Source organism: Archocentrus centrarchus, chromosome 5 (assembly GCF_007364275.1).
Source record: "Archocentrus centrarchus isolate MPI-CPG fArcCen1 chromosome 5, fArcCen1, whole genome shotgun sequence".
In the NCBI taxonomy this organism is placed as follows: Eukaryota; Metazoa; Chordata; class Actinopteri; order Cichliformes; family Cichlidae; genus Archocentrus; species Archocentrus centrarchus.
Window position 1 is genome coordinate 2,979,479 of NC_044350.1, and position 25,595 is coordinate 3,005,073.

The 25,595-nt window shown below is 39.1% G+C and overlaps 1 protein-coding gene across 1 annotated transcript in view; it reads right to left on the reverse strand.

Annotated features, from left to right (window-relative positions):
* Nucleotides 1-22,052, reverse strand: part of hdac11 (histone deacetylase 11) — a 46,174-nt gene extending 24,122 nt beyond the window's left edge. Inside the window, exons 1-8 of the mRNA XM_030729858.1 lie at nucleotides 21,842-22,052; nucleotides 21,338-21,397; nucleotides 21,082-21,230; nucleotides 17,736-17,836; nucleotides 14,924-15,040; nucleotides 11,326-11,368; nucleotides 5,660-5,736; nucleotides 4,259-4,321 (exon numbers count right to left, since the gene is read on the reverse strand). Coding sequence (XP_030585718.1) covers nucleotides 4,259-4,321; nucleotides 5,660-5,736; nucleotides 11,326-11,368; nucleotides 14,924-15,040; nucleotides 17,736-17,836; nucleotides 21,082-21,230; nucleotides 21,338-21,372 — 585 coding nt within the window. The 5' untranslated portion in view covers nucleotides 21,373-21,397; nucleotides 21,842-22,052. The remainder of the gene's footprint in view (nucleotides 1-4,258; nucleotides 4,322-5,659; nucleotides 5,737-11,325; nucleotides 11,369-14,923; nucleotides 15,041-17,735; nucleotides 17,837-21,081; nucleotides 21,231-21,337; nucleotides 21,398-21,841) is intronic.
* Between the last annotated feature and the right edge of the window lie 3,543 nt (nucleotides 22,053-25,595).

Here is a 25,595-nt window from a genome sequence, read left to right on the forward strand (position 1 = left end):
CCACCCCTAGATGGTTTATATAAATGTATCTGACCTCATAAAATCCATAGTCTAGGTTTTCTTTCACACACAGCTCGTGCTTGATACACAGTTCTTAATAGACAGAGAGGAATACACTCCCCTTCAAAGTATTGAAACAGTGAGGCCAATCCCTTTATTTTTGATGTAGACTGAAAAGCGTTTGGGTTTGGCATTAAAACATTTTTTTAAAAATCAATGAGATGAATATTTCAGCTTTTATTTCCAGGTATTAACATCTGGACTTGATATACAGTTCAGAATCCACCCATTTTTCTTGTGAGCAGGCATATTAAAACATGTGACTGACAGGTGTGTTTTGTTGTCCAATAAATAGCGCTGGATGTATACACTCAGTTTTACATTAGGGTTTTGCCTGTGCAGACTGTGTATTTATAGTTAGAGGAGTAACCAACATGAAAACCAGAGAGCTGTCTATGGGTGAAAAAGCAATTGTGAAGCTGAAAGAAGATAGAAAATCAATCAGAGCCACTGCACAAACTTTGGCCATAGCCAGTACAACCCTTGTCCTGAAGAAGAAAGTTGTTGCTGGTGTTTTAAGTAACAGATGTTGAACAGGCAGACCAAGGAAAACAGTTGAGGACAGAAACATTGTAAGTGCTGTAAAGAAAGACCCTAAAACAACTGTTAGTGACATCAGCAAAAACCTCGAGAGGGCAGGAGTGAAGGTATCACAATCTACTGTTCTTCATGAAGACTTCATGAACAAAAGCACAGAGACTTCACCAGAAGATGCAAACTACTAATTAGCAAGAAGAACAGGAAGGTGAGCAGAATGGTGGCATGGTGGCTAGCATTTTGTGTCACAGCTAGAAGGTCTGGGTTCAAATCCACCTCCTTTCTGCGTGGAGTTTGAATGTTCTCCACATGTTTGCGTGGGTTTCTCCCAAAGACATGCAGTTACTTTTTTTTTTTTTAAATTAATTGGTGATTCTAAATTGCCCATAGCTATGAATGGTTGCCTGTCTCTCTGTGTTAGCCCTGCGACAGGCTGGCGACCTGTACAGGTGGGGTGGCTGTAGCTCAGTAGGTAGAGCAGGTCACCTACTGATCAGAAGGTCAGCGGTTCGATTCCTGGCTACTCCAGGCTACATGCCAATGTATCCTTGGGCAAGATACTTAACCCCAAGTTGCTCTCCGACCGTCCCGTCGGAGTATGAATGTGTGTGAATGATAGTTAATTAAAAGCACTTAGCTTAGTACATATGGAAGTGCTTGTATGAATGGGAGTGCATGGGTGAATGTAAACATGTTGTAATAGCGCTTTGAGTGCTCTGACTGAGTAGAAAAGCGCTATATAAGAGCTAGTCCATTTACCATTTACCATTACAGCGTGTACCCTGGGTGTACAGGGTCTACCACCCTTTGACAGTACAGAAACAAGCCTCAGAAATTCTGAGGCAAGGTTTTATGGACTGATGAACTTGATGGAAAGGCTAAAGTTTGGAGAAAGAAAGGATCTGCTCATGATCCTAAACATACAAGCTCCTCTGTGAAACACGGTGGAGGTAACGTCATGGTTTGGGCTTGCATGGCTTCTTCTGGGACGGGCTCATTAATCTTCATTGATGATGTCACACATGATGGCAGCAGTACAATGCACTCAGAAGTACGCATAAATATTTTGTCTATTAATTTAAAGAAAGATGCAACCGAACTGATTGGGAAATCTTTCATCATCAGCAAGATGATAACCCAAAATGCACTGCCAAAACTACAAAGGAGTTCATCAGCAGTAGGAAGAGGAAGGTTTTAGACTGGCCTACTCAATCTCCAGACTTAAACCTTATAGAGCATTTGACCTGCTAAAGAGGAGACTGATGGCAGTAACCCCCAAAACAAACAACAACTGCTTTACTGTCTGAGTGAAAAAGCATCACATGTAAGTCATAATCTTAAAAAAATCTTTGTATGTCATGGTAAATGGACTGGTACATATATACCAGTATATACCAATACTGCTCAATATGAGCACTCAAAGCACTTTCTACAAGTCTCATTAACCCAATCATACACACATTCATGTAGTGGTTTTTATCTATACCTAAGCACTTTTATCTTACACACACACACACACATACGCACACCCAGGGCTCCTCCTCCCAGGTAAGCTGTGGATCAATCCTCCGACCTCCTGATTGGTAAATGACCTGCTCTATCACCCAAGACACAGCTGCCTCATGTTTCAGGTTTATAATTAGGATTTACTGCCTATAGGCAACATTCTCTCTGCCCAATTATCTACTGAGAGGGCCATGCAGATTTGTTCTTTGCTCTTAATGAATAATTCACTCAGCATCTATATTGATTCCTACCTTGTGTCAATAGGCAGACGTCATCATTACCAGTAAACTGAGCTCAAAATGAAAGCAACTCTAATAAGATAATACAGCCTGGAACCCAGGGTTGTTAAGACATCATCAATGTTAATACAATTTTTAAGGCTAATTGGAGGTGAATACAAGTTATTATGCTGAAAATACAGCTTAAGGCTAAAATATGTTAATCAAGACTCAAAAAGGTTGAGTCACTGTTTTCTACAGCTGGAGTGAGTTCAGCCCACCAGTGATGACCTACTAAACAAGGCATGTAATGCAAAGAAAGCACATACAGCACAACAGTAAGGAAAAGGAGATGCATCAGATCATAGTTAGATCCTAATCTACAGTGCTGAGTAAGTTTATACTAAAGCTGCCCTAAATTAACAGTATTGGTAATTAGCAAAATTTTTTTTGTATGCTTCTATAATGGTTAATCCACCAGAATGTGTAATTAAAATGATATGTTTGATGCTAAAATATAATTATTGTTGTTATCCAGTAATTTTCAAATTTACTGTTCAGAAAAAAATAGTGATTCAGATGTCAAATTATGGTTATATATTTGGATTCCTGAACAGAAGCTCAAATTTGGGTGAAAATATGAATTCAGTTTATTGCCAATAAATAACAATACAATTTTAAAACCATCAACTAGAAGCAACAAGACTGGAACTCTTTCTTTTACCCTTTGTTCAGGCATTAGCAAACAGCTGTCTTCTGATTGAGATGTTCATTTACAAGAAAGAGCAATCAAATGTACGAGTTTAACTTGGTTCTTGCAAATCAAAATGAACAGTGCAAAGACATAGTACATCAATGTGCTACAGGCATTTATGTAAACAACTTTAACCTCTTGACATCCACCAAGTAACCAGCAACTCTTCTAGGGTTAAGTTCAGGATTTGGTGTTCTTTTAGTCACATGCTAAAAGCTATAAAATGTTTTTAAAACAAAGTCCCCGTCACCATTACAAGCAGCAACTCAATACAAATGGGTGCTGTTTACTGAACCTGGCTGCGTTACTGCAACCAGCAAAAGAATATTAGCACCTCAAGGCAACTGCTGTTGTTAACAGGCTCCTATATAAATGAAATTTAAGTGATCTGAATATAATAGTCCACAACGTAATACACCAGTGCATTTAGCTGCTGTTTTCAGAAAGCGGGTGGCACAGTGCTGCAGTATTTAGCACTGTTGCCTCTTGTGTCTGTGAGGGTTCTCTCCAGCTTCCTTACACAGTCTAAAGACATGCTTATTAGGCTAATTAGTATTTCTAAATTGGCCGTAGGTGCGAAGGTTAACATTATTGGTTGTCTGTCTCTCTGTGATAGCCCTGTGATACACTGGCAACAGTGGGGAAGCATCCCATGGTGAATATCCCTGCAGTTAGTAAAATGGATATTTCATGCAGTGTTCTGTGTTCAAAGTATATCAGATTGGAAAGGTGCAGGAATCTCATACCAGTCGACATGAAATATGTTGTGTTTTTGAATTATTTTCCCCAAATCTCCACAGCAAAGGGGGAGAGTGTGATGTAAAAATGACCCTCAGTAACCCCATTATTGGAAAAAAAAAACATCAAATTGAAATAAATCAATATTAGCCTTAAAGTTTATAAATTGTACTTTGTATTTTTTTTTTAAATATCAAAAGTTGTTCTTCATCATAGTTAGGACAGCATTTTCTCCTGGTGTGAATATCCAGTCTATATGCATTCACACGTTGGTCAGAGTACGTTTTAAGATACATTCTGCTGATTATGACAAAAAGGGACAAATGTGCCCACAGGGAGCCTCTACGATTGGTATGGCGGTAAATGGGGGGCTATTTGGTCATCAATGTCGGCTGCTAAGCAGTGTTGTGCACTGACACAGAGAGATGTGATAGTATCGGCTCACCTGATGAGCATCCAGATCAATGATGGTCACCCTGGAGATGGCTTCAACTCTCTCAAACAGAAACTGAGAGACAAACGAGAAAATATTTGCTGTCTCTCTAAACACACGTTCACAGGATGAGAAAAGCTTTTACGTCTCACATGGAATTACTTTAAAAGTCAAAAGCTTGTAAACAATACCAAAATTAAGCTTATAATGCATCCATGAAGAACACCAGCTGGAATTCAAACTCCAAATGTGAAGCAGATGAACAGCTGTGAAGATTTCAGTCATTTTTCTTGTGATTCTCAGTGTCTGCATTAACTCAGTGTGACCAAGCATGGTAAATCTTCACTAGCTGCTGAATAATGAAGATACATTCAAAAACTTTTCAAGGGAGAATATGTAACTCTTAAGAAAATTGTTTATTCATTTAAATAAGGAGAATTCAGCCACATCGATCAATACACAATAATTTTGAGATTTTAATGACTCATCAGTAAATAGTTAACTGTCATGAATCATGTTATTGATTTAAAACATATTAAATCATAATTCTGAAGAGAGCTGAGCAGTGTAAGTTTCAGACAGTGTGTTGTAGATTTGATTTAGTTTGGTGGAGCATCTCACTGTCTGAGGAGATTCAAATGAAGTCATTATTCTGCGTAATTTGGTGTTTTTTGGTTCTCCGACTGATTTTGTGAACAGGACTTTCAGTGTTTGTAAAAAAAAAATAAAAAAAAATTCTTAAAACCTTTATATATTGATGTTTGACCATTGAATGTTAATATACAAAAGAAAGGTAATGAAAACACTGCAAGACTAACAATCAGTTTGCTTCTTTTCCACTGGTATCTACTTGGCTCGACTCGACTATACTTGGTTTTTTAGGGGTTTTTTTTTAGGTGGTAGTATTTGGTACCAGGTACTTTTTTAGTAAAAAAAAAAAAATTATATATATATATATATATATATATATATATATATATAAAAACTGCCCCAATTCATGCCTAAGATGGGAGCCATGATTTGCCTCAAAAATTTTTGAAACTGTCCTAGTCTCAGTACTCTCAGGGTTTTTTGATGTTTTGTACTTATTTTATTTTGAGTTGAAGTTCATGTTTTCATCGTGATGTTGAGTTTTTGGGATATGGTTCATTTTGGTTTTTTGTTTGTTTTTTGTTTGTTATTCTAGTGTCTAAAGTTTAGGGTTCTTTCTTGAATTTTTTTGATTCCTGGTTTGATTTCTTTATTATTCTAGTAGATTATGAATTTTATTTCTTCTGATATTAATGAGTCTTTGATTCCTGTTTGTACTTTATGGTTATTCTAGTGTTAAGTTTCAGTTTGTCGATGTGCGTTTCAGTTCACGTCTTGATTTTTATTAGTGTTAAAAAAAAACTGTGTTTGACTCCGTCTTACCTTGATGGCCAAAGTGATGTCAGCATAGGCACAAAATCCCCCTCCCCTGTCACTGGAGCAGTGGTGGAAGCCTCCTCCTGGGAAACAGAAAATTCACAGACTCTGTGTCAGGGCCATTAGACAAGCCAAGCAGGTTTCTAAGAAGTCCATTATTCAAAATAGCTATAACTGCCAATTTAAAATAGGCTGTTATTGAGTTTATTGTGCCTTATAAAAATGGCTGCTTTTTCTGTGCGGTATAACACTGGGTATACTGCCACCAAATGGGACTCTTCAATTGCTATTAAAATGCTAGGAGAGCAGCAGTCTACAGGAAAAGAGGCTATGAAAAGACTTTTTTTCCCCCATTCTTTTTCTTTTTTTTACAACTATGATGATAAGTATTCATTCAGGTTAAGAATTATAGTCTCCTCTGACCTGCTTTGCTCATGTTCATTAAAATACCGTGTTGAGTAGAATACTAATAAAGGCTAGGAAGGTGCTTGGTGAAATATGATTATTGCCTAGTCTTTATAAAACGTCTACTTCCTCACACTGTTGTGACATACAACATGCTGATGTCAGGCACATTTGAAAGGTCTTTGTATCTTTATTAAAATCATGTTTATTGATGCAGAGCAACTCCCCCCAATTCCTCAAGTGAAGGTGCGAAATAGCTGACCAGGCAGAAGGCACAAAGTAAAGATCTGATGTGGCTTTTTTGTTCCCTGCTTGGCAAAAAAGAAAGAAAAAAGAAAGAAAGATATGATGATGATGATGATGATGATAGATAGATAGATAGATAGATAGATAGATAGATAGATAGATAGATAGATAGATAGATAGATAGATAGATAGATAGATAGATAGATAGATAGATAGATAGATAACCACGGCTTTCCAGCAAAAAGGCCTCCTACTCAATCAGCCTCACCACAGAAGGCCGTGAGTCACAAAGGAAATGTTGTAGCAACATCCCCCCAAGAAAAGATCTCAACACCTTTTATACATATTAGTATGCCCTGCCATATACCTCCATGGAAAAGTGAAATCACTAAGAATCTTGGAGTCCAAGGACACTTCTGTTATGGTGGAAACTGACACTTTTATATACTCTGTATTGAACGCATAAATCATACTGACAGTCAGTTCTTTTGCAAATCTCTGTACAGAGAGCGATTTAGGTGGCAACACTGACATTTTTGTAGGGTTAGTTCTCATCACAGATGACTTAAACCTCATACAATGGCACATCATGTTTTATAATTATACCTCCTCAATCACCATTTAAGTGAGCCATAATAGCTCAAAGATGAAGTGAAGCTGATTATGAAAATGATGCAAGCTAAGGTGTGGGACATATTGGCCTGGGTGGATGAAAAGACTTGAAAGGCCCGTACAACCACCACAGTTTCTGGAGAGCTGGAATAGAAATGTGTCTGCTTGGAAACCACTTTGGGTCAACTCTTATTATTGTAAAACTCAAATGCATACACATGGACACAAATAAACTGGAAGCATAAGAGGCGAAAGAATTTTGTGAGACTGTAAATAACAACAAATCACAGTTGAATTCTTATGCCGGGCTGAAATGAAATGCACAGGTGCACACAAATTAGGTGTAAATTAGGTTAAAAGGTAAAAATGTTAGATTAAAAAACAAATATTATTTTCCCATTCATATGTTCTCAGAAGCATTGTTAAGCCACGGGATTTTCTTGACAACTTAAAGTGTTACAGTATTCTGCTTGTATGATAAATAATAGGAAAAGGTTTATACAGGATGTATAATCAAACTGTACCTTACCAGTGCAAAGATTCACTTTGCACATCATGTGTTTCAGCTGATTTTACTTTAATGCTTACTTCTGGCTGAAAAAAGATATTGGCTGTGGGTGGGAAAGATTCGATTTCAAAGGAGATGAAACAAACAAGCAAACAATAAATAAATAAATAAATCAACAGCATCTTGGAGCAAGAGTGATATTGCATTGAGGGTTTTAATATTTAAATAAAACTGCCTTTTTTTCCCCCTTAAGTTCCTGAAGTTGTAGTAGTCTTGGTTTTTGCTTACAAATCTGATATTGCAGTTTAAATCAATCTTGTATTTTTTTCTAGTTTTATCTCATCTTTCGCTTCTAAAACCTCAAATAACTTCTGACATCTTTACACCACATAAATACAGTGCACAATTGCTGAGACTCAGTCTGCCTGGCTCGACAAAAAGGCTGCTCAGTTGGCTGTCCAGGTGGAAGAACAGAAAACTAAAACAGAGCACCTCCACCTGAAGATGGAGAGTGCCATAAGAGACAGTGAGTCACTTCTTACTCGGATCAATGACATGGTGGCACAGAAGACATCGATGAGAAAACGTGATGAAAAGATGAATATGCTCCATCAACAGCTGGACAGGATGACAAACAAACTGCATCGGGAGGGAAGTCTGAAGAACAAGTTTATGAACGCAGAGAAGAAAGCAAAGCAAGAGCTACAGAAGTTGCGATCTATTTGTCACGTCTCAAAAGTGAAGCAGGATAAAAAGAAAAAAAAAGTGAAGCAGGAGAAGAAAAACATGGAGATACTAAAAGAACTGAAGAGGTAAAAGATATCTACAAGATGGAAAAAGACAAGAGCGTAGCTCTTCAACAAGAACTTGAGCAAATTCAATACCATCTGACACAGGACAACAGACCGCATGCAGAAAGGGCATTAGCAGATATGTTCCTCATTAGATAGCTGAGGGCCACAAAGGAACACCTGGAACAGCAGGTATGCAAGTTCCAAGCCCAGCAGAACAATATCTCTGAGGGGGCGCAGTCACTTATCAGAGAGGTGGAGGATCTAAGATCACAAATCAAAGAGCTGACTTCAGCTAACCTCAAAGTTAACACTGCAGCTGAAGAAACTGCTGAGATGAGCATGAAGGTTTCAGAGCAGGAAGCGGACCCTGTCCCTGAATCAGGGATTCAAGATCCTGGGAGAAGCTGCTGCTCCATTAGAAAATCTCCTGAGACAAACACAGAAGCGTACAGTGTTTAAAACGTTCCGCATCTGCAAACAGCCCACAAAGTTAGCAGACTTGGTTATTGCAGAAGATCTCAATAAAATGCTAATATGAGTTCTACTACGAAAGTTTTGATTCTTTTTAAATCTATTTATCACAGCAACAAGTGCTGCTGTTGTCAACACAAGAAAAATATTTTCTTTCACTCCACTTGGGAACTCAGAACTGTGCTAACTTACGATCAGGATTCGCTCATATGTCCTATGTATTTATTTCAGCTGAGACTCAACTGCTGTGATACCGAATATCCAGGAAAGAAATGTGTACCTATACCTGACTCCAGCTGAGTGCTGCTTAAATGGCAGACTGTCAAAGTGCTGAATGTGTGGCCAGGGTTGTGTATGTTCCACCCCTCCCCTATAGGTGATATAATGGCTGAGTATGTTCTACCTGATATTGAATATTGTTCCACTCTCAGCTACCAGTAACAGATGTTTAATGCACAGTGTTGAAAACTTTATAGCACCTTGCACAAACACAGCGCTCCCTTTGCAAACAGTTCAAAAAGAACACCTGCCTGGTGAGGAAAAAAAAAAAAAAACAGCATTGGTGTACACAGTGGGGGTGGGGGTGAGTGGGATTTGATACAGCATAGTATTTTTGAGTGGCAAAATTGTATCATTACAGGGACACCAAATATCAATGTCTTATTATATAAATTCCACATACAAATTCAACTTTTTAGTACAAGAAAATTCCACCAGATGGTGCTGTTTTTTATTTTTCTCTAGTGAGGTCAGCAGAGGTGATGGTCAGCGCGTGGGAGGAAGGTGGTAAAACAAAGATGGAGAAAGAAATCAGAAACATTCCATCTGCATTTAAATCCAACATGAACTTATATTTGTTTTTTAACAAGGATGGAAAAAAGGACATGGATGCGACACACGGGATTAGTAAAACAAAAATGTTGCACGTAATTAAAATTCTCTGGGAATACCACAAACATGAGAGCTCATCTCACGCACCACCATCCTGATAAGTTTAAATCAGCTCAACCTAAAAAATAACCAACAGTGGCTTGACAACGCTACTTCCTAATTCAGAGCAACCTAAGGCAATAATACAATCCATCACCTACCGTATTTTGCAGACCATAAGGCGCACCGCATCATAAGGCGCACTATCAATGAACAGGTCTATTTTCATACATAAGGCGCACCGGATTATAAGGCGCACTGCCGATTTTTGAGAAAATTTAAGGATTTTAAGTGCGCCATATAGTCCGAAAAATACGGTACTTTATGCTATATGCAAAGACCTGCATTCATACAATGAGGAAATGAGGGCTTTTGTTACATGCTAAAGACACTGGAACCCAGGCATGTGATGCAGTTGCAACATTTCTTCATGCAAACAAACAAACCAAACCACACCCAGGCTCTACAGAGAGGTGAAGCATAAAGTTGAAGAGTACAGCAGGAAGGCATCATCCTTACGATGCATGGATGCCACGGGTCATTTAATTAAGAAAGATTTCCAACTAGAGGCATCAGAAGCTTCAGATAAACTCCCACAAAATTTCAACAGGAGCGTCATCTGTCAAATCACACATGCTCACAAAACACTAGAATAGTACAAGTTACAAAAATTATGCATACATGGGATTTTTATTAAAAGACCCGTCAGTGCAGCTGGGAGTCAGAGCAGGTGGTAAAGGTAGAGTTTGAATTAAGGTAGCGGTTACAAAGGTTGCTGTTAACCATTTTCTTTAGTTCAGTCTGTTGCATTTTACAGTCTTGTGTCCTCCCTTCAGAGTCCCCATGCAATCAAATTCTGTTTTTCTATATTTTGCCCACTATATACACCATTATCTGGACCAATAATAACAAAAAAAAAAGTAGGTATTAGGTATCCTAATAGTATTTTATGGTTTGTCAATTCCTAGAGTGAAAGGTTAAACTAAAAAAAAAAAAAAAAAAAGTCCTTCGTTCATGACTACTTGACCAGTTACTGTCCAGCATAACAGCCTATGAGTGAGATGGCAGTTATGGCTGACAGAAGTGTTGTGAAGTAGACAAGGTTTCGTCAAATAAGGATAACCTTCAAGCAGGTATTTCACCAATTATCTTGTAACATGAAATATGCAACTTAAAAAAAATCTAGGGCGCTCCCGCAACAACTTGCATTATTTTTCTGCCAGTGGAAAACTTCAGGAACAGAGTCTCAAAGTAACCACAAAATTAAGAGCTCTACAGTTAAGAAGGATGAGACAAGTGGGGGCATTGTGACAACTGACACCCCTCCGGTCAGAGGAGATTATATGAATATATAAAATGTGGATCATAGGAATACACCTATTCCACTTTTTATCTCCTAAATCCAATTCCTACATTCAGGGTATCTGTTGATCTGTTTGACCAAATGAAACATCTGTGCAACAGGTAAAGGAAATTTTATTCAAAGTAGCTGATGCTGACATCAAGCGAGCTGCAAAGTTACATTGTTGTGCCAAGTGTAGCAAAGAAGTCTGATAATGAAACACGTTTTCCAGGAGACAAGGCTGAAGACAGTGTGAGGTAAACCACTTTCCCATATCAAAGCTAAACACATACCAGCTGATTGCAGATGGACTGATTATTGAAGTATGGGTTAAGATCAGTGCATATATTGCAAACTCACTTACCTACATTTATGGCCCACCCTCTCTCAACAGCCAACTTTCCTGCCTGTGAAAGACACAATATTAGTTTAGAACTTCATATGACCATAAAAATCTATAAATGACCCTTTCTGATTGGTAAATGGACTAGCTCTTATATAGCGCTTTTCTACTCAGTCAGAGAACTCAAAGCACTTATACAACACGTTTTACATTTACCCATGCACTCACATTCATACAAGCACTTCCATATTAACTAAGCTAAGTGCTTTAATTATCTAACATTCACACACATTCATACTCCGACGGTTGCGTCGGAGAGCAACTTGGGGTTAAGTACCTTGCCCAAGGATACATTGGCATGTAGCCTGGAGTAGCCAGGAATCGAACCCCTGACCTTCTGATCAGTAGGTGACCTGCTCTACCTACTGAGCTACAGCCACCCCCCAAAGTATTTCAACTTCTGAAATGAAAATGACCTTTTACAAATAAACCACAAAAATGAAACAAGAGCTTTTGCAGTGAACTGATTGATGTTTACTGAAGAACAGAAAAAAAGGCGATTAATTTAAATGCTGCTTTTCTTCTGCTACCTCTCCCCACAAGCAAATCTGACCTCTAACCAATTACTGCAGCAGATAATGGGTTAAAAGGAATAATAAGTATAAATTTTAAATGTGGTCCCTGTTTGTCTTTGCTTTCCTTTGGTGGTCTGTAAACCCCTCTGCTCTGCTGAGATTTCACCTGTGACGTGTAATTAAAAGGTGACAGGTTTTCAAACAGCATCCATGTGTCCATGGGAGCCCTGTCATGTGCTCTGGAACAAAAACCTGAAGCCACACAGACCAGCACTATAAAGAAATGCATTTAAGTTTAAAAACTGGGACTTTAAAGAGTTTTTACCCCCCAAAAATCTATTCAATAGAATAACAGTTTAAAAAGCATATTTACACTTCCTTTTGAGGATTTCATTGTAAAGTCCAACCAAGTCAAATATACTCCTGAGAGCAGTTTTCTTAAGAAATGTGTTTCATGTTCATCAGTTTCTCCTGATGTGCCTGGTTACACCTCGGGAAGACATTATTTAGACCTGGCTGCTGCACTCTTCAAAAAACACAAAAACAATAGGCTTATCTAAACATTTCACAAATAAAGGGCATTCTTAAGAATGTAGTCTCATAACCTTCAAACTCAAAACACACTCAAGGAAGAGTGGTCAAACTATTGCCAGACATTTATCAGCTTTAAAAAAAAAAAAAAAAATCAACAACAACAACAACAACAATGCAGTAGCAGGTCACGATTTCCCTCTTGGATGAAAAAAAAAAACGAGTGGCTTCTCTGCCATGTTTTTTTCTAGAGACCAGCATGTACAAGAGCTGATGAGAGGAGATGTGACCTGGGGAGATTGTGTGTAAATGCCAGTATGGCTCTCTGATGGATGAGTAATAACACAAATTTGCATGTATGCACACACTCTGGCCATAGCTCGAACACTCCACTCTGGCTGGGGAAAACAAGGATGCTCTGTAACAGAGCGTAGCAGGCATATTTTACAACAACCCTCTAATTTCATCTGCACCTCTCCATCAACCACCAGGCCCAGAATGCATCTCTTTGAAAGAAAAGACATTTGGCATGATTTCATTTGTAATTATATCAAGTGTATGCACTGAAAACTGAACAATATACCTTGCTGGCATTATACTGATCAGCTCAGGCACATTCAGGTCTGCACCACACTTGTACTCCATTTATTTCCAATTCTCTGTTCCTCCTTTTTCAATAACAACGCTAATAGAGGCAGATCCCAGTTTCTCCTTATGCTCCACTGAAAACAAAGTGAGCTGCACAAAGAGGACAACATCAATCGAGTTTTAGAAGGACTAACACAAGAATTTCTGCTGGATTCACAAGGTTACATTCAAGACTGTAATACCAGACACAATTCAATATGTGGTTCACAATCAGATCTGCCAAAAACACTAAACATATATATATATATATATATATATATATATATATATATATATATATATATATATATATATATATATATATATGGACACAATTAGTAGCAGACAACAGACGGTTGGGCTGGTTGCATTAAAAAAGATAATTCATGAAATTTCATCATCTGTAAATCACAGTACCTCAAAGTGTTTGTCAGCTGTTTGGTAGCACTGACAGATGAAGTTGAAGGACCTCTAAATGATACATTTACAAACAGTTGGCAACTTTTGTTCTGATAACACTGAAAACGATTTCTTCTTTACCATCTGAGACAACCAAACACACACACACACACACAGACACACACACACACACACACACACACACACACACACACACACACACACACACACACACACACTTCTAGTATTCTATGGCAAATGCCAATCAGGCTCCATGGTGCTGGGCAGTGAGCACAGGGCCCATTAAAGGATGTCGGGCCCTCAGTCCACCCTCATGAGGTCTGTCTCTGATTATTTGGTCAGAGATATTCACACCAGTGGCCTTCTGGAGGTCATTTTGTAGCTGTGGCTCATCCTGTTCCTCCTTGCACAAAATGAGCAGATACTGGTCCTGCTGATGGATTAAGGACCTTCGACAACCCTGTCCAGCTCTCCTAGAGTAACTGCTCCTGGAATCTCCTCCATGCTCTTGAGACTGTGCTGGGAGACACAGCAAACCTTCTGGCAATGGCAGGTATTGATGTGCCATCCTGGAGGAGTTGGACTACCTGTGCAACCTCTGTAGGGTCCAGGTATCGCCTCATGCTACCAGTAGTGACACTGACCCTTGCCAAATGCAAAACTACTGAAAAGACGAGGGGGATAGGAAGGTGTGGGGTGGGGGGTGGGCTAAGCATACATGGGCTTGGGCTGCCTTTCCATGCAAGTACTCACTCTAACGATCACAAGACTAAACAAAACCTTTGTTTTCTTTAAATCCACAACATCTGCAGAAAGCATCAAAGTAAAGTAAATTCTGCACAAGTCTTGTCAACAAAACCTTTTGTTAAAACCACGTGGTCACAGAGGCTGACTGTGAAGGTAACGTAAAGTTTCTAAAGGTTAATAAAACTACGTGAACATTGTAGGTACTGTATTTAGAACTAAGTGTCATCTGTAGATTCTGCAGGTACATAATAAATAGCCCCTGTCTAAGCACAGGTTTCCATAAGAGATAAAGCAGGGTATGGTGGGATAGAAAATACAAATTCTATGAAGCTCTGCCCTCCATGTACTGGAGTGTCGCACTGTTGTGCCACTGCAATGTGTGTGTGTATTTTTTTCACATGTCGAGTATCTACACAACACAACTTAAGCTCAACTTAAAGTCATTGTTAAAAAAGTGAAAACTGAAGAAATTCAAGTTTTTTGTGGAAGAACCTTCATCATGCTGGCTGGATGGGAAGTGCAGTGGGTGTGTACTGTAATGTGTCTGCTGCACTTGTATTATTTGATAAAGGTAAACAGAGCCAGTAGCGGATCACATCATTATCTGATAGTGGTACACTACAGGACATCATCTCTATTTCTACTTTTGACAAATAAGGCTAGATAACGTGATTATCAGCCACAAGCATGAAGAGGAAATGAGGGTGTCAGACACCTACCATTATTGTTCCCCCCGTCTGAGTCCGCAAAGGCCTTAGCACCTTCCTCTGCACCAGGAAATTAGGCAGAAACAGGAGAGGTGGAATTTCTGTGATGGTTGCCACCACCAGAGACCACTAAATTGGAACACAACATAATTAGAGTAGTATAGAAATTTCTTTGCTATGACTTAGTCACAAGACAAACAAAAAAACAAGTTGCCCTCAGCTGAATGAAAAGCATGGAACGCCAAGCAAGAGATAAAAAAGAATTTGGATGTAAAGGTGCAGCAAAGCTGACTAATGTTGCCAGTGGGTTCAGACTGAAGCTTGGATTCTCTCATGAAAACAAGCCAGCAAAGAATAAAGCTATTGTACCTCACTTGAGCAGCAGAGGGAAAATAGAATAAATACAAAGCCTTTGAATGTGACAGAAATACCGTTATCAGCTTTGCTTTCCCTGTAGCAGACGCTCCGTTATAAGAGCTTTACAACAAAATCTCCGTATTCCTGAGATCCAGAGACGACTCAAGATTCCAAAATCCACCCAGGAAAAGGAAAACAAATGTGTATGCCAATCAGTCCCTCTGCCTGATAAATTAAAAGCATGAAAACTCTTACTCAAATGAGATGTGTTATCTTGTCTGACATGATTTTTCCTGAGGACTAAAGAATAATAAGTTGTTGAGTGCTGTCAGTGCGTATGCCCCACTGGTTGGATGCCAGTTAGAAAAGAAAGAGGATACTGAAATAGTTTGGATGAAGTGGTAGGAAGAGTCACCATGGGAGAGAGTGTTCAAGGATTCCAGGATTCTTTATTGTCAGTGACGTCACATTGGTGTTATAATATATATATATATATATATATATATATATATATATATATATATATATATATATATATATATATATATATATATATATATATATATATATAAATAAAACAATTTTATTTTATGTTATATAAATTATATTTAATCCACTGTTTGAAAGAGGTTTTATCTCCTATAGGCTATGTTTCTCCTGATTGGCTGCATAATCAAAGGCAATCAAAGGAATATTTATTGTGTTTCTTGAAACATAAACAGGTCTCTCTTACAAATGAGACACTGAGTCCAAATGGGACAACCTGTAGAAATAAAGGTTTTTTTGTTTTTTGTTTTTTAAAGGCAGCAAACTATTTGGAACACCATCAGATTTGAACATACAGTAACTTTCTACTTTAATCAACCATCCTCTCCTTTTTTTGCTGCTTATCCAGATCCAGCTTGTGGGGGCAGCTAGACTTCCTTTTCCTGGGCCACCTCCAGCTCTAATTTTCATCCCAACTGCTTCACACTCAGCTGCAAACTGTCTCAGTGCAAGCTAGAAATAATGGCTCAATTTCTAGGCTGCAGCTAGAAATTCTGTCCATAAAAGTTATGAATAGAATCTGTGACAAAGAGCATTGGATTGCTGTGCAACTATGGTTGTGCAGGGACCAGATAGCCCACAACAACAGGAATGTGGTTGAATGTCTTCTTCAAGCCCACAAAACACATATAGACTGATGAGGCAAACTCCCACATACTCACAAATATCCTCTGAGGATAAACAGCTGGTCCAGTGTTCCACGACTAGGACAAAAACTGCCTGTTCCTCCTGAATCTGAGATTCCACTAATGGAGAGACTCTTCTCTCCAGCACCCCGGCATCAACCTTTTCTGGGAGGAAAGTGGAGACTGATTCCCCTGAATTTGGAGCACAGCCCCTGGTCCCCTTTCTTGAACAGATGAACCACCAACCCAGTGAAAGAGGCACTTTCCCCAACTTCCAATTGATGTTGCAGAGGTGCATCAACCAAGACAGCCCCACAACATCCAGAGCCTTAAGGAACTCAGCAGTGCCCCTGGGCTTTTTGAGATTTTCCCCATGTTCCCAGCGTACCCTCACTACACATCTGGGTGCACCATGCCTCTCGGGGCATCCACCTGAGCCAACTCACCACCAGGTGGCGATCAGTTGAAAGCTCTGCTCCTCTCTTCACCTGCAGATCTGACAGCAAGATTACAAAAATTGATCATGAACCTGCGACCTAGGTGCCAAGTGCACTTATGAATACCCTTATCCTCGAGCATGGTGTTCATTATGTACAATCCATGATTAGCATAGAAGTCCAATGACAGAACACCACTCAGATTCAAAGCTGTTCCTCCCGTTCACTCCCTCCAGGTCACATTGTCATTGTCTCCCTGTAAGACAGTGGAGTCCCCAGCTGGGACACCTTCCAGGACCCCACCCAGAGACTCCAAGAAGGCTGGATACTCTGAGCTGTCATTCGCTGCAGATGACAGTTGGGACCCGTACCCCAGACAGGTAGAGGAACGGGTGCTGACTGTAGGTAAGCAACCCTCTTGTCCACAAGGGCAAAACCCCAATGTACAGGTGCAAAGTTGTGAGGATACAAATATACCCACCCCAGTCTGCGGTTTTCACCGCAGGCAACTCCAGATTGGAACAGAGTCCAGCTCATCACCAGGGCACTGCGTCCAGAACCCAAGCTGTGCGTTGAGACAAGCCTGATTATATCAAGCCAGTATCTCTTGACTTCACAAGTTCTGGCTACTTTCTTATCAGAGAGGTGCTGTTTCATGTCTCAAGAACCAGTTTCTGCAAACAGGGATCAGCCTCCATCTATGACTGCTGCCAGATCTACTTTAATCAAATAAATCTGATTAAATGCATGCAATACAAAGAGGAAAGATGGGAGAAAAAGCTTTGAGGAAATGTAGCGCAGTGATGATGCCTTAGTCAAAATGAAAGGTGCACTACAGGTGAGACAAAACAAGTCTACCTTTAATCTGTTGAGGTAGCGTCTGGTGTGAACCACCAGCAGATCCTCCTCAGCAGCTTCACGGGCTTCCACGATGTTCCCATCAGTGATAAACTGTTCCTCTGCAACACAGTCAAATAGGTCAAATAAGCTTGAGAATACTACATGAAACATGGGAGAGTGACAACAGTTAAATAAACATGTTTTTACAACTTTTGTGCTCCACAGTTTGTTGCAATTAGTTTTTTTTTATTAAGTGTCTTTTACTGAAATACAATTTCTGAACCGAACCATGATGTCAGCATTCATTTAAACTCTTATCAGCAACCAAACTAATTTACATGCAGAGAATAAACAGAAGAATGCAATAAATCCTATGTTTATGAAAACTGTAATTCAGCTTTGCTAAAACTGATCTAAATTAAACTGCATGGGAATTTGGAGGCTGCAGTATGTGGTACTTACTGTATTATACCAACAGGAGTTTCTGTTATTCTATTACATTAAAGAGGATGGGCTATATTACAGAAACTGTTCGCTGTCTAATGCAATACAATGTGAGAGATCCACAAACTACATCATCCACAATGATGATGATTTTTTTTTAAAGACAATTGTTTGAATTGACAGCTCTCTAAGTTAAGGTCCTGTACAGTAGCTGTTGCTGTCTGATGGCATGCAGGCATGTAATAAATTCAGAAGGAAATGTTCGAGAAATAGCTGGAAGCAACAAATCAACTTCAACTCCAGTTAAGTTTTGCCACAATTTGGAGTATATTCATTACTGTAGAGTGTTATTAATCTGACCTGTCACAGACTGTCTTCGTCGCAGGCTTTACGATAATCTTGTATTTTATCAAATAAAATTATTTCTAATAAATGAGAAATCGTTAAGCAAAGCAAAATAAAAGGGAATTTCAGCATTCAAGAAAGGAGTTTGGGGATCTGCAGAGGCAAACTGTGGCTGTGACATTTATAGACCAGTGCAGGTATTGAAATGTGGAAAAAGCTGGGTGTTCAGACTTTGACCTGTGTGCAGAAAAATTTATTAGTTTTGGAGTTTTTTCATAAACAAGTGGCTTTGAGGCCTCTGTGACACTTTTTTTGGTCAAAGAGAGTCTGTAAGACAGATCATGTTTGTGATGTCAGGACTTTCAAATTATGCCGGCAGCAGGAGCATTTTCCACCTACTCCACCACTCTGCGCATCTACTTTTTAATTTTCTTAAAAAAAAAAATTTTGCGCTGTTCGCCGTCTCCATTTCCAGCGCCATGTGGACGCACGTGCCAATAGTTCTTTCAATCTGAGCCATTTGATTGGTTCACAACTGCCATGTGACTATTCATATCGCCTGCTGCCGTCATGGCTTCGGTCTCGGTTATAAGGCGCCTGCTACTTTGGCATGCCCCCCTGCTACTCCAAAAAAATTTGAAAGCCCTGGATGTGCAACTCAAGATGCACGACAGTTGATATAAACCCTTCAAGAACACAATTAGGGCTGGACGATGGATCAGTGGATACCCTCTGTTCATATAATTTTGCAATAATAAAATTTCCATCAACAATTTAACAGATGAGAGCACAAGTTAAAACATTGAGAAAATTAAGAGTTTAATCACACAAATATGCTGCACTTTGAGTAAACATGAAAAACAACCTAGCTCAATAAAATAAACACAATATTACAAAACAAGAATACAACAAGAAGTTAATAAGTTACACAAAAGGATCTTAGCTAAACAGAAAAAAAGCAAAATAGATCAAAATGCAACACAATAAGGAGCTCAGTAAGTAAAATTGGGTGAATGAATGCAGGTTTTGGGGTGTGAGACAGGGAAGAGTTTCTGTATGTTTTCAGGTGTTGGTCAGGATTTATTATTTACAGCCATTCACCACAACCAGTCATTTGGACGACCTCTGCGATAGAAACAGTGTGTTGATTCAAACTAGATTCAAAGTATATACTAAGCAATTAGTATGATCTATAATAACAGAGCATAATTTATTAGTAAATGTATATCAATACTGTAAATCTGCTGAATAATTTTAAAGAAAATAATTTCTAAAGTTGAAAATAAAAAAATAGACACTGTGTATCACTGCGTCAGAGAGAGGCGGACAGCTGCAATTTACAACAAATCTGCCAAATTTAAGGTTAATGACAAACTGTTTTTTTTTCTTTCCACTAAAAAACTTCATACACTGCCTTTAAGGTGAAAATGCTTACTCCAAAAAAAAAGTATATCTAGAACTCATAACTGTGATTGGTGGAAAAAGAATCGCTGCCCTGAACAGACCGCCCGGCCAACATGTCTGACAGATTTTGTACTGGTTCCATGCCATTCGTTCTATAGTACTGTGCCTGTGTATTAGGGCTACAAAGAAAGTGTACCAAAAACTACTAAGTACTTTTTACTTTTAAGAAAAACTTATATTCAATGCTGTAGATTTTCTTGGAGATAAATAATTTAGGTAACGTCTGCTTTTTATTTAATGGTACAATTTAAGCCATTAGCCATGGGGCTGTAATGTTTGCATGGGAAGTTATGAAGCATTAAATGGAGGTTTGTAAAATCAGGCAGAAATAATCCCAAAGTAGCTGCTTAAAAGCGTGCGGTTTTAAGTTTTAGTGTTTCATAATAAATTAATGTTGCTATATCAAGAGGCTCGGGTCGTTTCTGATGAGCACCAGCCGGTCAGCTGTGGGACAGCTCTGCTCTTTTCTCAGACCTCTGAGACGCGGTGGACCAAAGTCAGCTTCCAACTCTGAATGTAACGCAGAGGGCTCATTAAAACCTCATGCACAACCAGTTCCTTTGTATGACTCTTTAAATATGCTGAGTAATTTTGCAATATCATCCAGTTTTCTTCCAATTACTGTGTGGCTAAATTTAGAAAAAAAAAACAAAAAAAAAAACAAGGTTTTCCGCTGTCAGCACAAGCTCAGCTCTTTATTTGCACTCTTAACTTCTGGAAGTTTTATGAATTCATTAAGCTGTGCACGACACGTTTGACAGCACAGATGATCCACCGTGCAGCCTGACAACAGCTTGGTGTGAAGTCATGCCAGTTAGCCAGCAACTGTTTTCCCTCAGCCTCCAAACCCGCACTGGCCTTCATCTACTATACCTGCACAAGCTCCCACAGGGAGTTTTCTCTAATTATCTGTACTCTATTGCTCTGCCTCCCCCACCCCCTCTTCTTCCACTACACCTAACTCTTCCACTCTTTGTTCCACGCTTCCACTCCTCTTTGTTCTCTACCTCTTTTTGCCTCTACGACCCCAGTCTGAGTGATTCAGTGTTCATCAGCTCAGGGAGATGTCCTCCCCATCTGTCACTCTGTTCTTCGCTCTTCACTCACTTACCTTTCAAGAAGTGAATGACTTTCCCCCACTTCCCCGCATCAAACGGATGAAGCTTTTCAAGGCCCATGAAAGTGATGTTGTAGTCTGGGTGGTACACAATAGGCAGACATGTTCGAGGGATGTTGGCGTACAAATCAGTGCGGTGACAGCTGAAAGAAGAAAGTCAGAAATGTGTACTTCATTTACATGAAGTGATTTCCCCAGTGTGTTAATAAGCATTATTGGAAGAGTCATGCTGTTTGTTTGTGCTCCTTACCTCCTCTTCCCCTCATTATCTTCTTTGTGAGACATGTTTTTCAGGCATTGCTACTTTCATCTAATGGAAAAGATTGGTAAAATTACCAGATAAGAAATTCACTGCTGTTATTATCCACAGTAAATCTCAGAGCACAAATTATGTATTTTCAAAGAAGTATTATGACATGCAATTTCTTTAAAGTGCCTTAATGTGACATTATAACGAACTGTCCTCATTGTTACACAAGCAGTACATGAGGATATGTGCTTCAGCTGGTCAAAAGCGTCTCATGCCTCGCGCATGCGCAGTGACGTGTATACATTTGCAAAGACGCAACTGCATAAGGAAATGTCCCACCAGTACGCAGACCCGTCAAAGCTGCTTGTGTGCAGGCCCTTTTCAAAGATAGACCATATCGTTTTTATCGTTGAGGACAAAAACAACACCACAGACGCTGTATGTGGCATAACAGCCCGGAACTGTTCCGCAGAACAGAAACTAGCAACAACCGACGTGACTCACCTGCTGCTGTTGTACGGAATAACGCAGGTCACCGAACAGCAGCTGGATTTAAAGAAACGCAGACGGAGACTGTCGGTCCTTCCCGACGGTGTTTCAGCTTGGGCTTTTGTCAGGGCTGAGTGAGCGAAAAGAAAGACAACGTCTTTTCTTCACTGTGTTTCTTAGTGCGCTTAATTTCTTATCTGCCGATATGTACGCCGACTGCGCGCGAGCTACAGTTACGTAAGTGACGTACAGTTGCGCTGTTAGCGGAGATTTAAAGAAGAAACATATTTGTAGAAGGCGGGAGCTTCTCGGAGTACTCGGTGCTACCTGAGGGTCACCTCAGGTTAACATTTTCACAAATACGCAGCGCAAACCTCACTGTGCCTTTTTCAATGCAGATGTTTTTGTTTTATTTTGAAAGGTGCCCTTGTGTTATGCAGTTGACCGATTTTCTGAACTCACTGCGAACTTTGAGGTTATCCATGTGACTGCATCTCCCATTGGATGTACAATTTTTGTTTGTTATAAATGTAAAATCTCATATATTTTTTTTTTTAACCCCTGAATGAAAGCTCAAAGTCTGTACTCCAAAATGGTGGTCTACTGAGGCAAAAATCCAAAATCCAATACCAGCATACTCGTCTGAATACTTATGGACCTAACTGTAGGTCTCTATTTAAGAACAGTTTGTGCCCGATTTCATAATAAACGCAATATGTGTAGTAACTGTGCATTTGCTGCTTTTTCCCCAGGACTAGTATGTTCCTGTTGAAAATATAAAGGGAGGTGAGATATAAAGTAGTCTTAAAGCCTCAGCAGGAAAACTTTAGAAATGAATCAGAAGATGTCTATTTCATCATCACTGCATACAAGTCCATCCAGCCTTTCTATCCAGTAATGCATTGTTATGTAAAGGGTTTAACCACTGGACCATTGATGAGACAGCATGACAATATATAGTAAATGCCAGACATGAAGACACGCTGATTTTATGGCTAGAAGAAGACAGATGGTATTAATGCTATATAAGACTAGTTTGATTATTTATTTTATTCATTTAGTTTTTCTAGGTTTTGAGCCAAATGTTGAATCTTAAATGAAATGCAGTTGTTTTAAGTAATTAGTTGCTGAAGGAAAGTACAAATTGAATGGCGCAGCAGTAGCAGAAGATGTAACTCTTGACTGCAGCTGAGTACTTACACCACTGATTGTAGTTTTGCAAAACTCAATTTCTATCAGCTAATTTGATACAATTAAAGTTTTTTTTAAAAACGTCTAATCGTGTTTATACAGTGAGTCATTTTCACTCATGCTTTCTGACTATGAACAATACAGCACATATCTGCATATAAATGGTAAATGGGCTTCACATATATAGCACCTTTCCACTCAATTTGAGCACTCAGAGCACTTTCTACTACAAGTCTCATTCACCCCAGGCACACACATTCATACAGTGCTTTTATCTATACCCACGCAGACACTCACACTCTATGCACTGGGGATAGCTCGGGGCTCAGTATCTTCCCCGTGGATATTTTGACACATGGAGCCAGGGATCAATCCACTGACCTTCTGATTGGTAGACGACCCGCTCTACCACCTGAGCCACAGCTGCCTATACGGCAGCTGTGGCTCAGTGCACTGACATCTGACTCTTAAGCTGCCAAACAGCAGAATTACAGACTTGTCCTGTTTACTTGAACTACAGGTAACACTCTGCCCGCCACTGGCTGCATTGCAGTGGTAAAAGCGGGAGGGGGGTATGTGAGTTCATAATTGCTCTGTGGCAACACAGAAAAAATCAGCAGCATTTATTACGAGGAACTGCACGTTATCACACACACTGAGCTCAGATAAGATAAAAAGTTTATTGATCCCTATGGGAGCAATGCACATCCTGTGGTGTGTCTGTGAAATGAAAGGATTTGGTTTTTCTTGTTCCCTTCTTGCACAGTTTGACATGAGGTGAATCTTTGTAGATGCAGTTGGGAAAGACACTCATTAGAGTGGCCTGTGAAAGTACAGTAAGTGTGGATGGCTAAAGAAAATAGCATAAAGGTCACTTAATTAGGGAGCTAACTGTTACAGCATGTGCTCCATGACTTACCACTGCCACAAATCTAAAACTGTCATGTATCAGTAAAATGGACTAAAAATAGCACGTTTTCATTGCAGACGATGGACAAACAAGTCCCATCCTAAGTGTGTGGCCTTCTTTCTGCCTCTGAGACGTGTTTTAGAGATGCTACTCATCCCCTAGGACCACTACAAGACAGTTTTCTTTCGACTTTCGCTGACTGGAGTCTTGTCAGATTCATCCATCCATCCATTTGCTTTTGCTTTTTCTGCTTAACATGTTTTAGAGTCCCTGTTTTGTTTTTTAAATGCTAGATAAAGCAATTTAGGCGCTGCACACTGATAAGTAAGCTGTAAATGCATCAGTTAACCAAGACATTTTTCACCTTTAGCCTTAAAAACGCTTTTGGAAGCACTATGAAAATTAAATATAAGATTAAAATTGCTGTTGACATTGTTCATAAGCATGGAAGCAATAATAGTAAAACGGGTTAACAAAAAAACTAGTAAGCTACATATTAGCTTACAGTAATCTAAACATTATAATGTAAGTATTTTCAAGTACCTTGTAACTAATAGGCTCATAATTGAAGACCAACAAAGCAATCTTCCACTTTAGGGCCTTGTCCTACCGAACTATCTGATCACACACACTCAACCTCTGATATCACAGAGGTCCAGATATGTGAGGTCTGCCATGCAATAAATGAGACAGAGTTTAGATGGACATAAATGTAAATGGATTTAAAATGTTCATATTTTAAAAAGGATACACAAAAGGCTCCACTCCATGATCTACTAACTAAATAAGCTGACAGTCAAATGTCTTTAAAACAAACAAGCATTTAATTCTTTCATAGCAATAAACTGCTGGATATTTCTCACTTTTTGAGAGACAATCTGAGAACTATACTTTAAACTGGATCAGTGTCTGTCCATCTGTGGTTCAGATTTCACTTCTGACATGGGAGATAACATCTCTGACCCAGACATGTTTGCTGAGAGATAACTGAAACATGTCTCTTGAGATTGTATTTAAACATCACAACAATAAACCACGTGCATTATCCACTGTAGGGAATAACTTGAGCTAAATCAGAAAAGCGATGAGGACACACACAATTCAATAATCTGAAAATTGGGTGCTGGGCCAAAAATAAGCAAGAAAGAAGAGAAAGTCTGCACACCAACGTCAAAGTACCTAAATAAGAGTAACATTTCGGGCCACAGCTGCCCTTCCTCAGATGTAACAACAATACAGGAAACATGTTATTTATACACGCCCACATCTCTACAGAGTCATGTGGTTGTGGATGCCCACCAACAAAATAAGGAAAAAGGAGACGGCGGCATCCAATAAAACGTGTACATGATCAACAATCAAGTATCAAGTAGGGCGTCTAAGCAGTAGTAGTATAAAAAACCTCAATAAACATATGAATATATACAAATATGTTGAAAAAACACATGTAAGTGCTTGAATCATATCATGATAGAGGTATTAGAGGTGTATAAATATAGAAATAATCAAGGAATAATACCAAAGCTGAAACAGATTCGTAAAAAAGACTCATAAGTAGATACCCTTAAGTCTGAAAAAAGGTAATTGTATATACAATATAAAATGCACAACAACAAAACAGTGCATAAAAACACGTGGAAAATATGTGAAAAACATTGTATAAATATT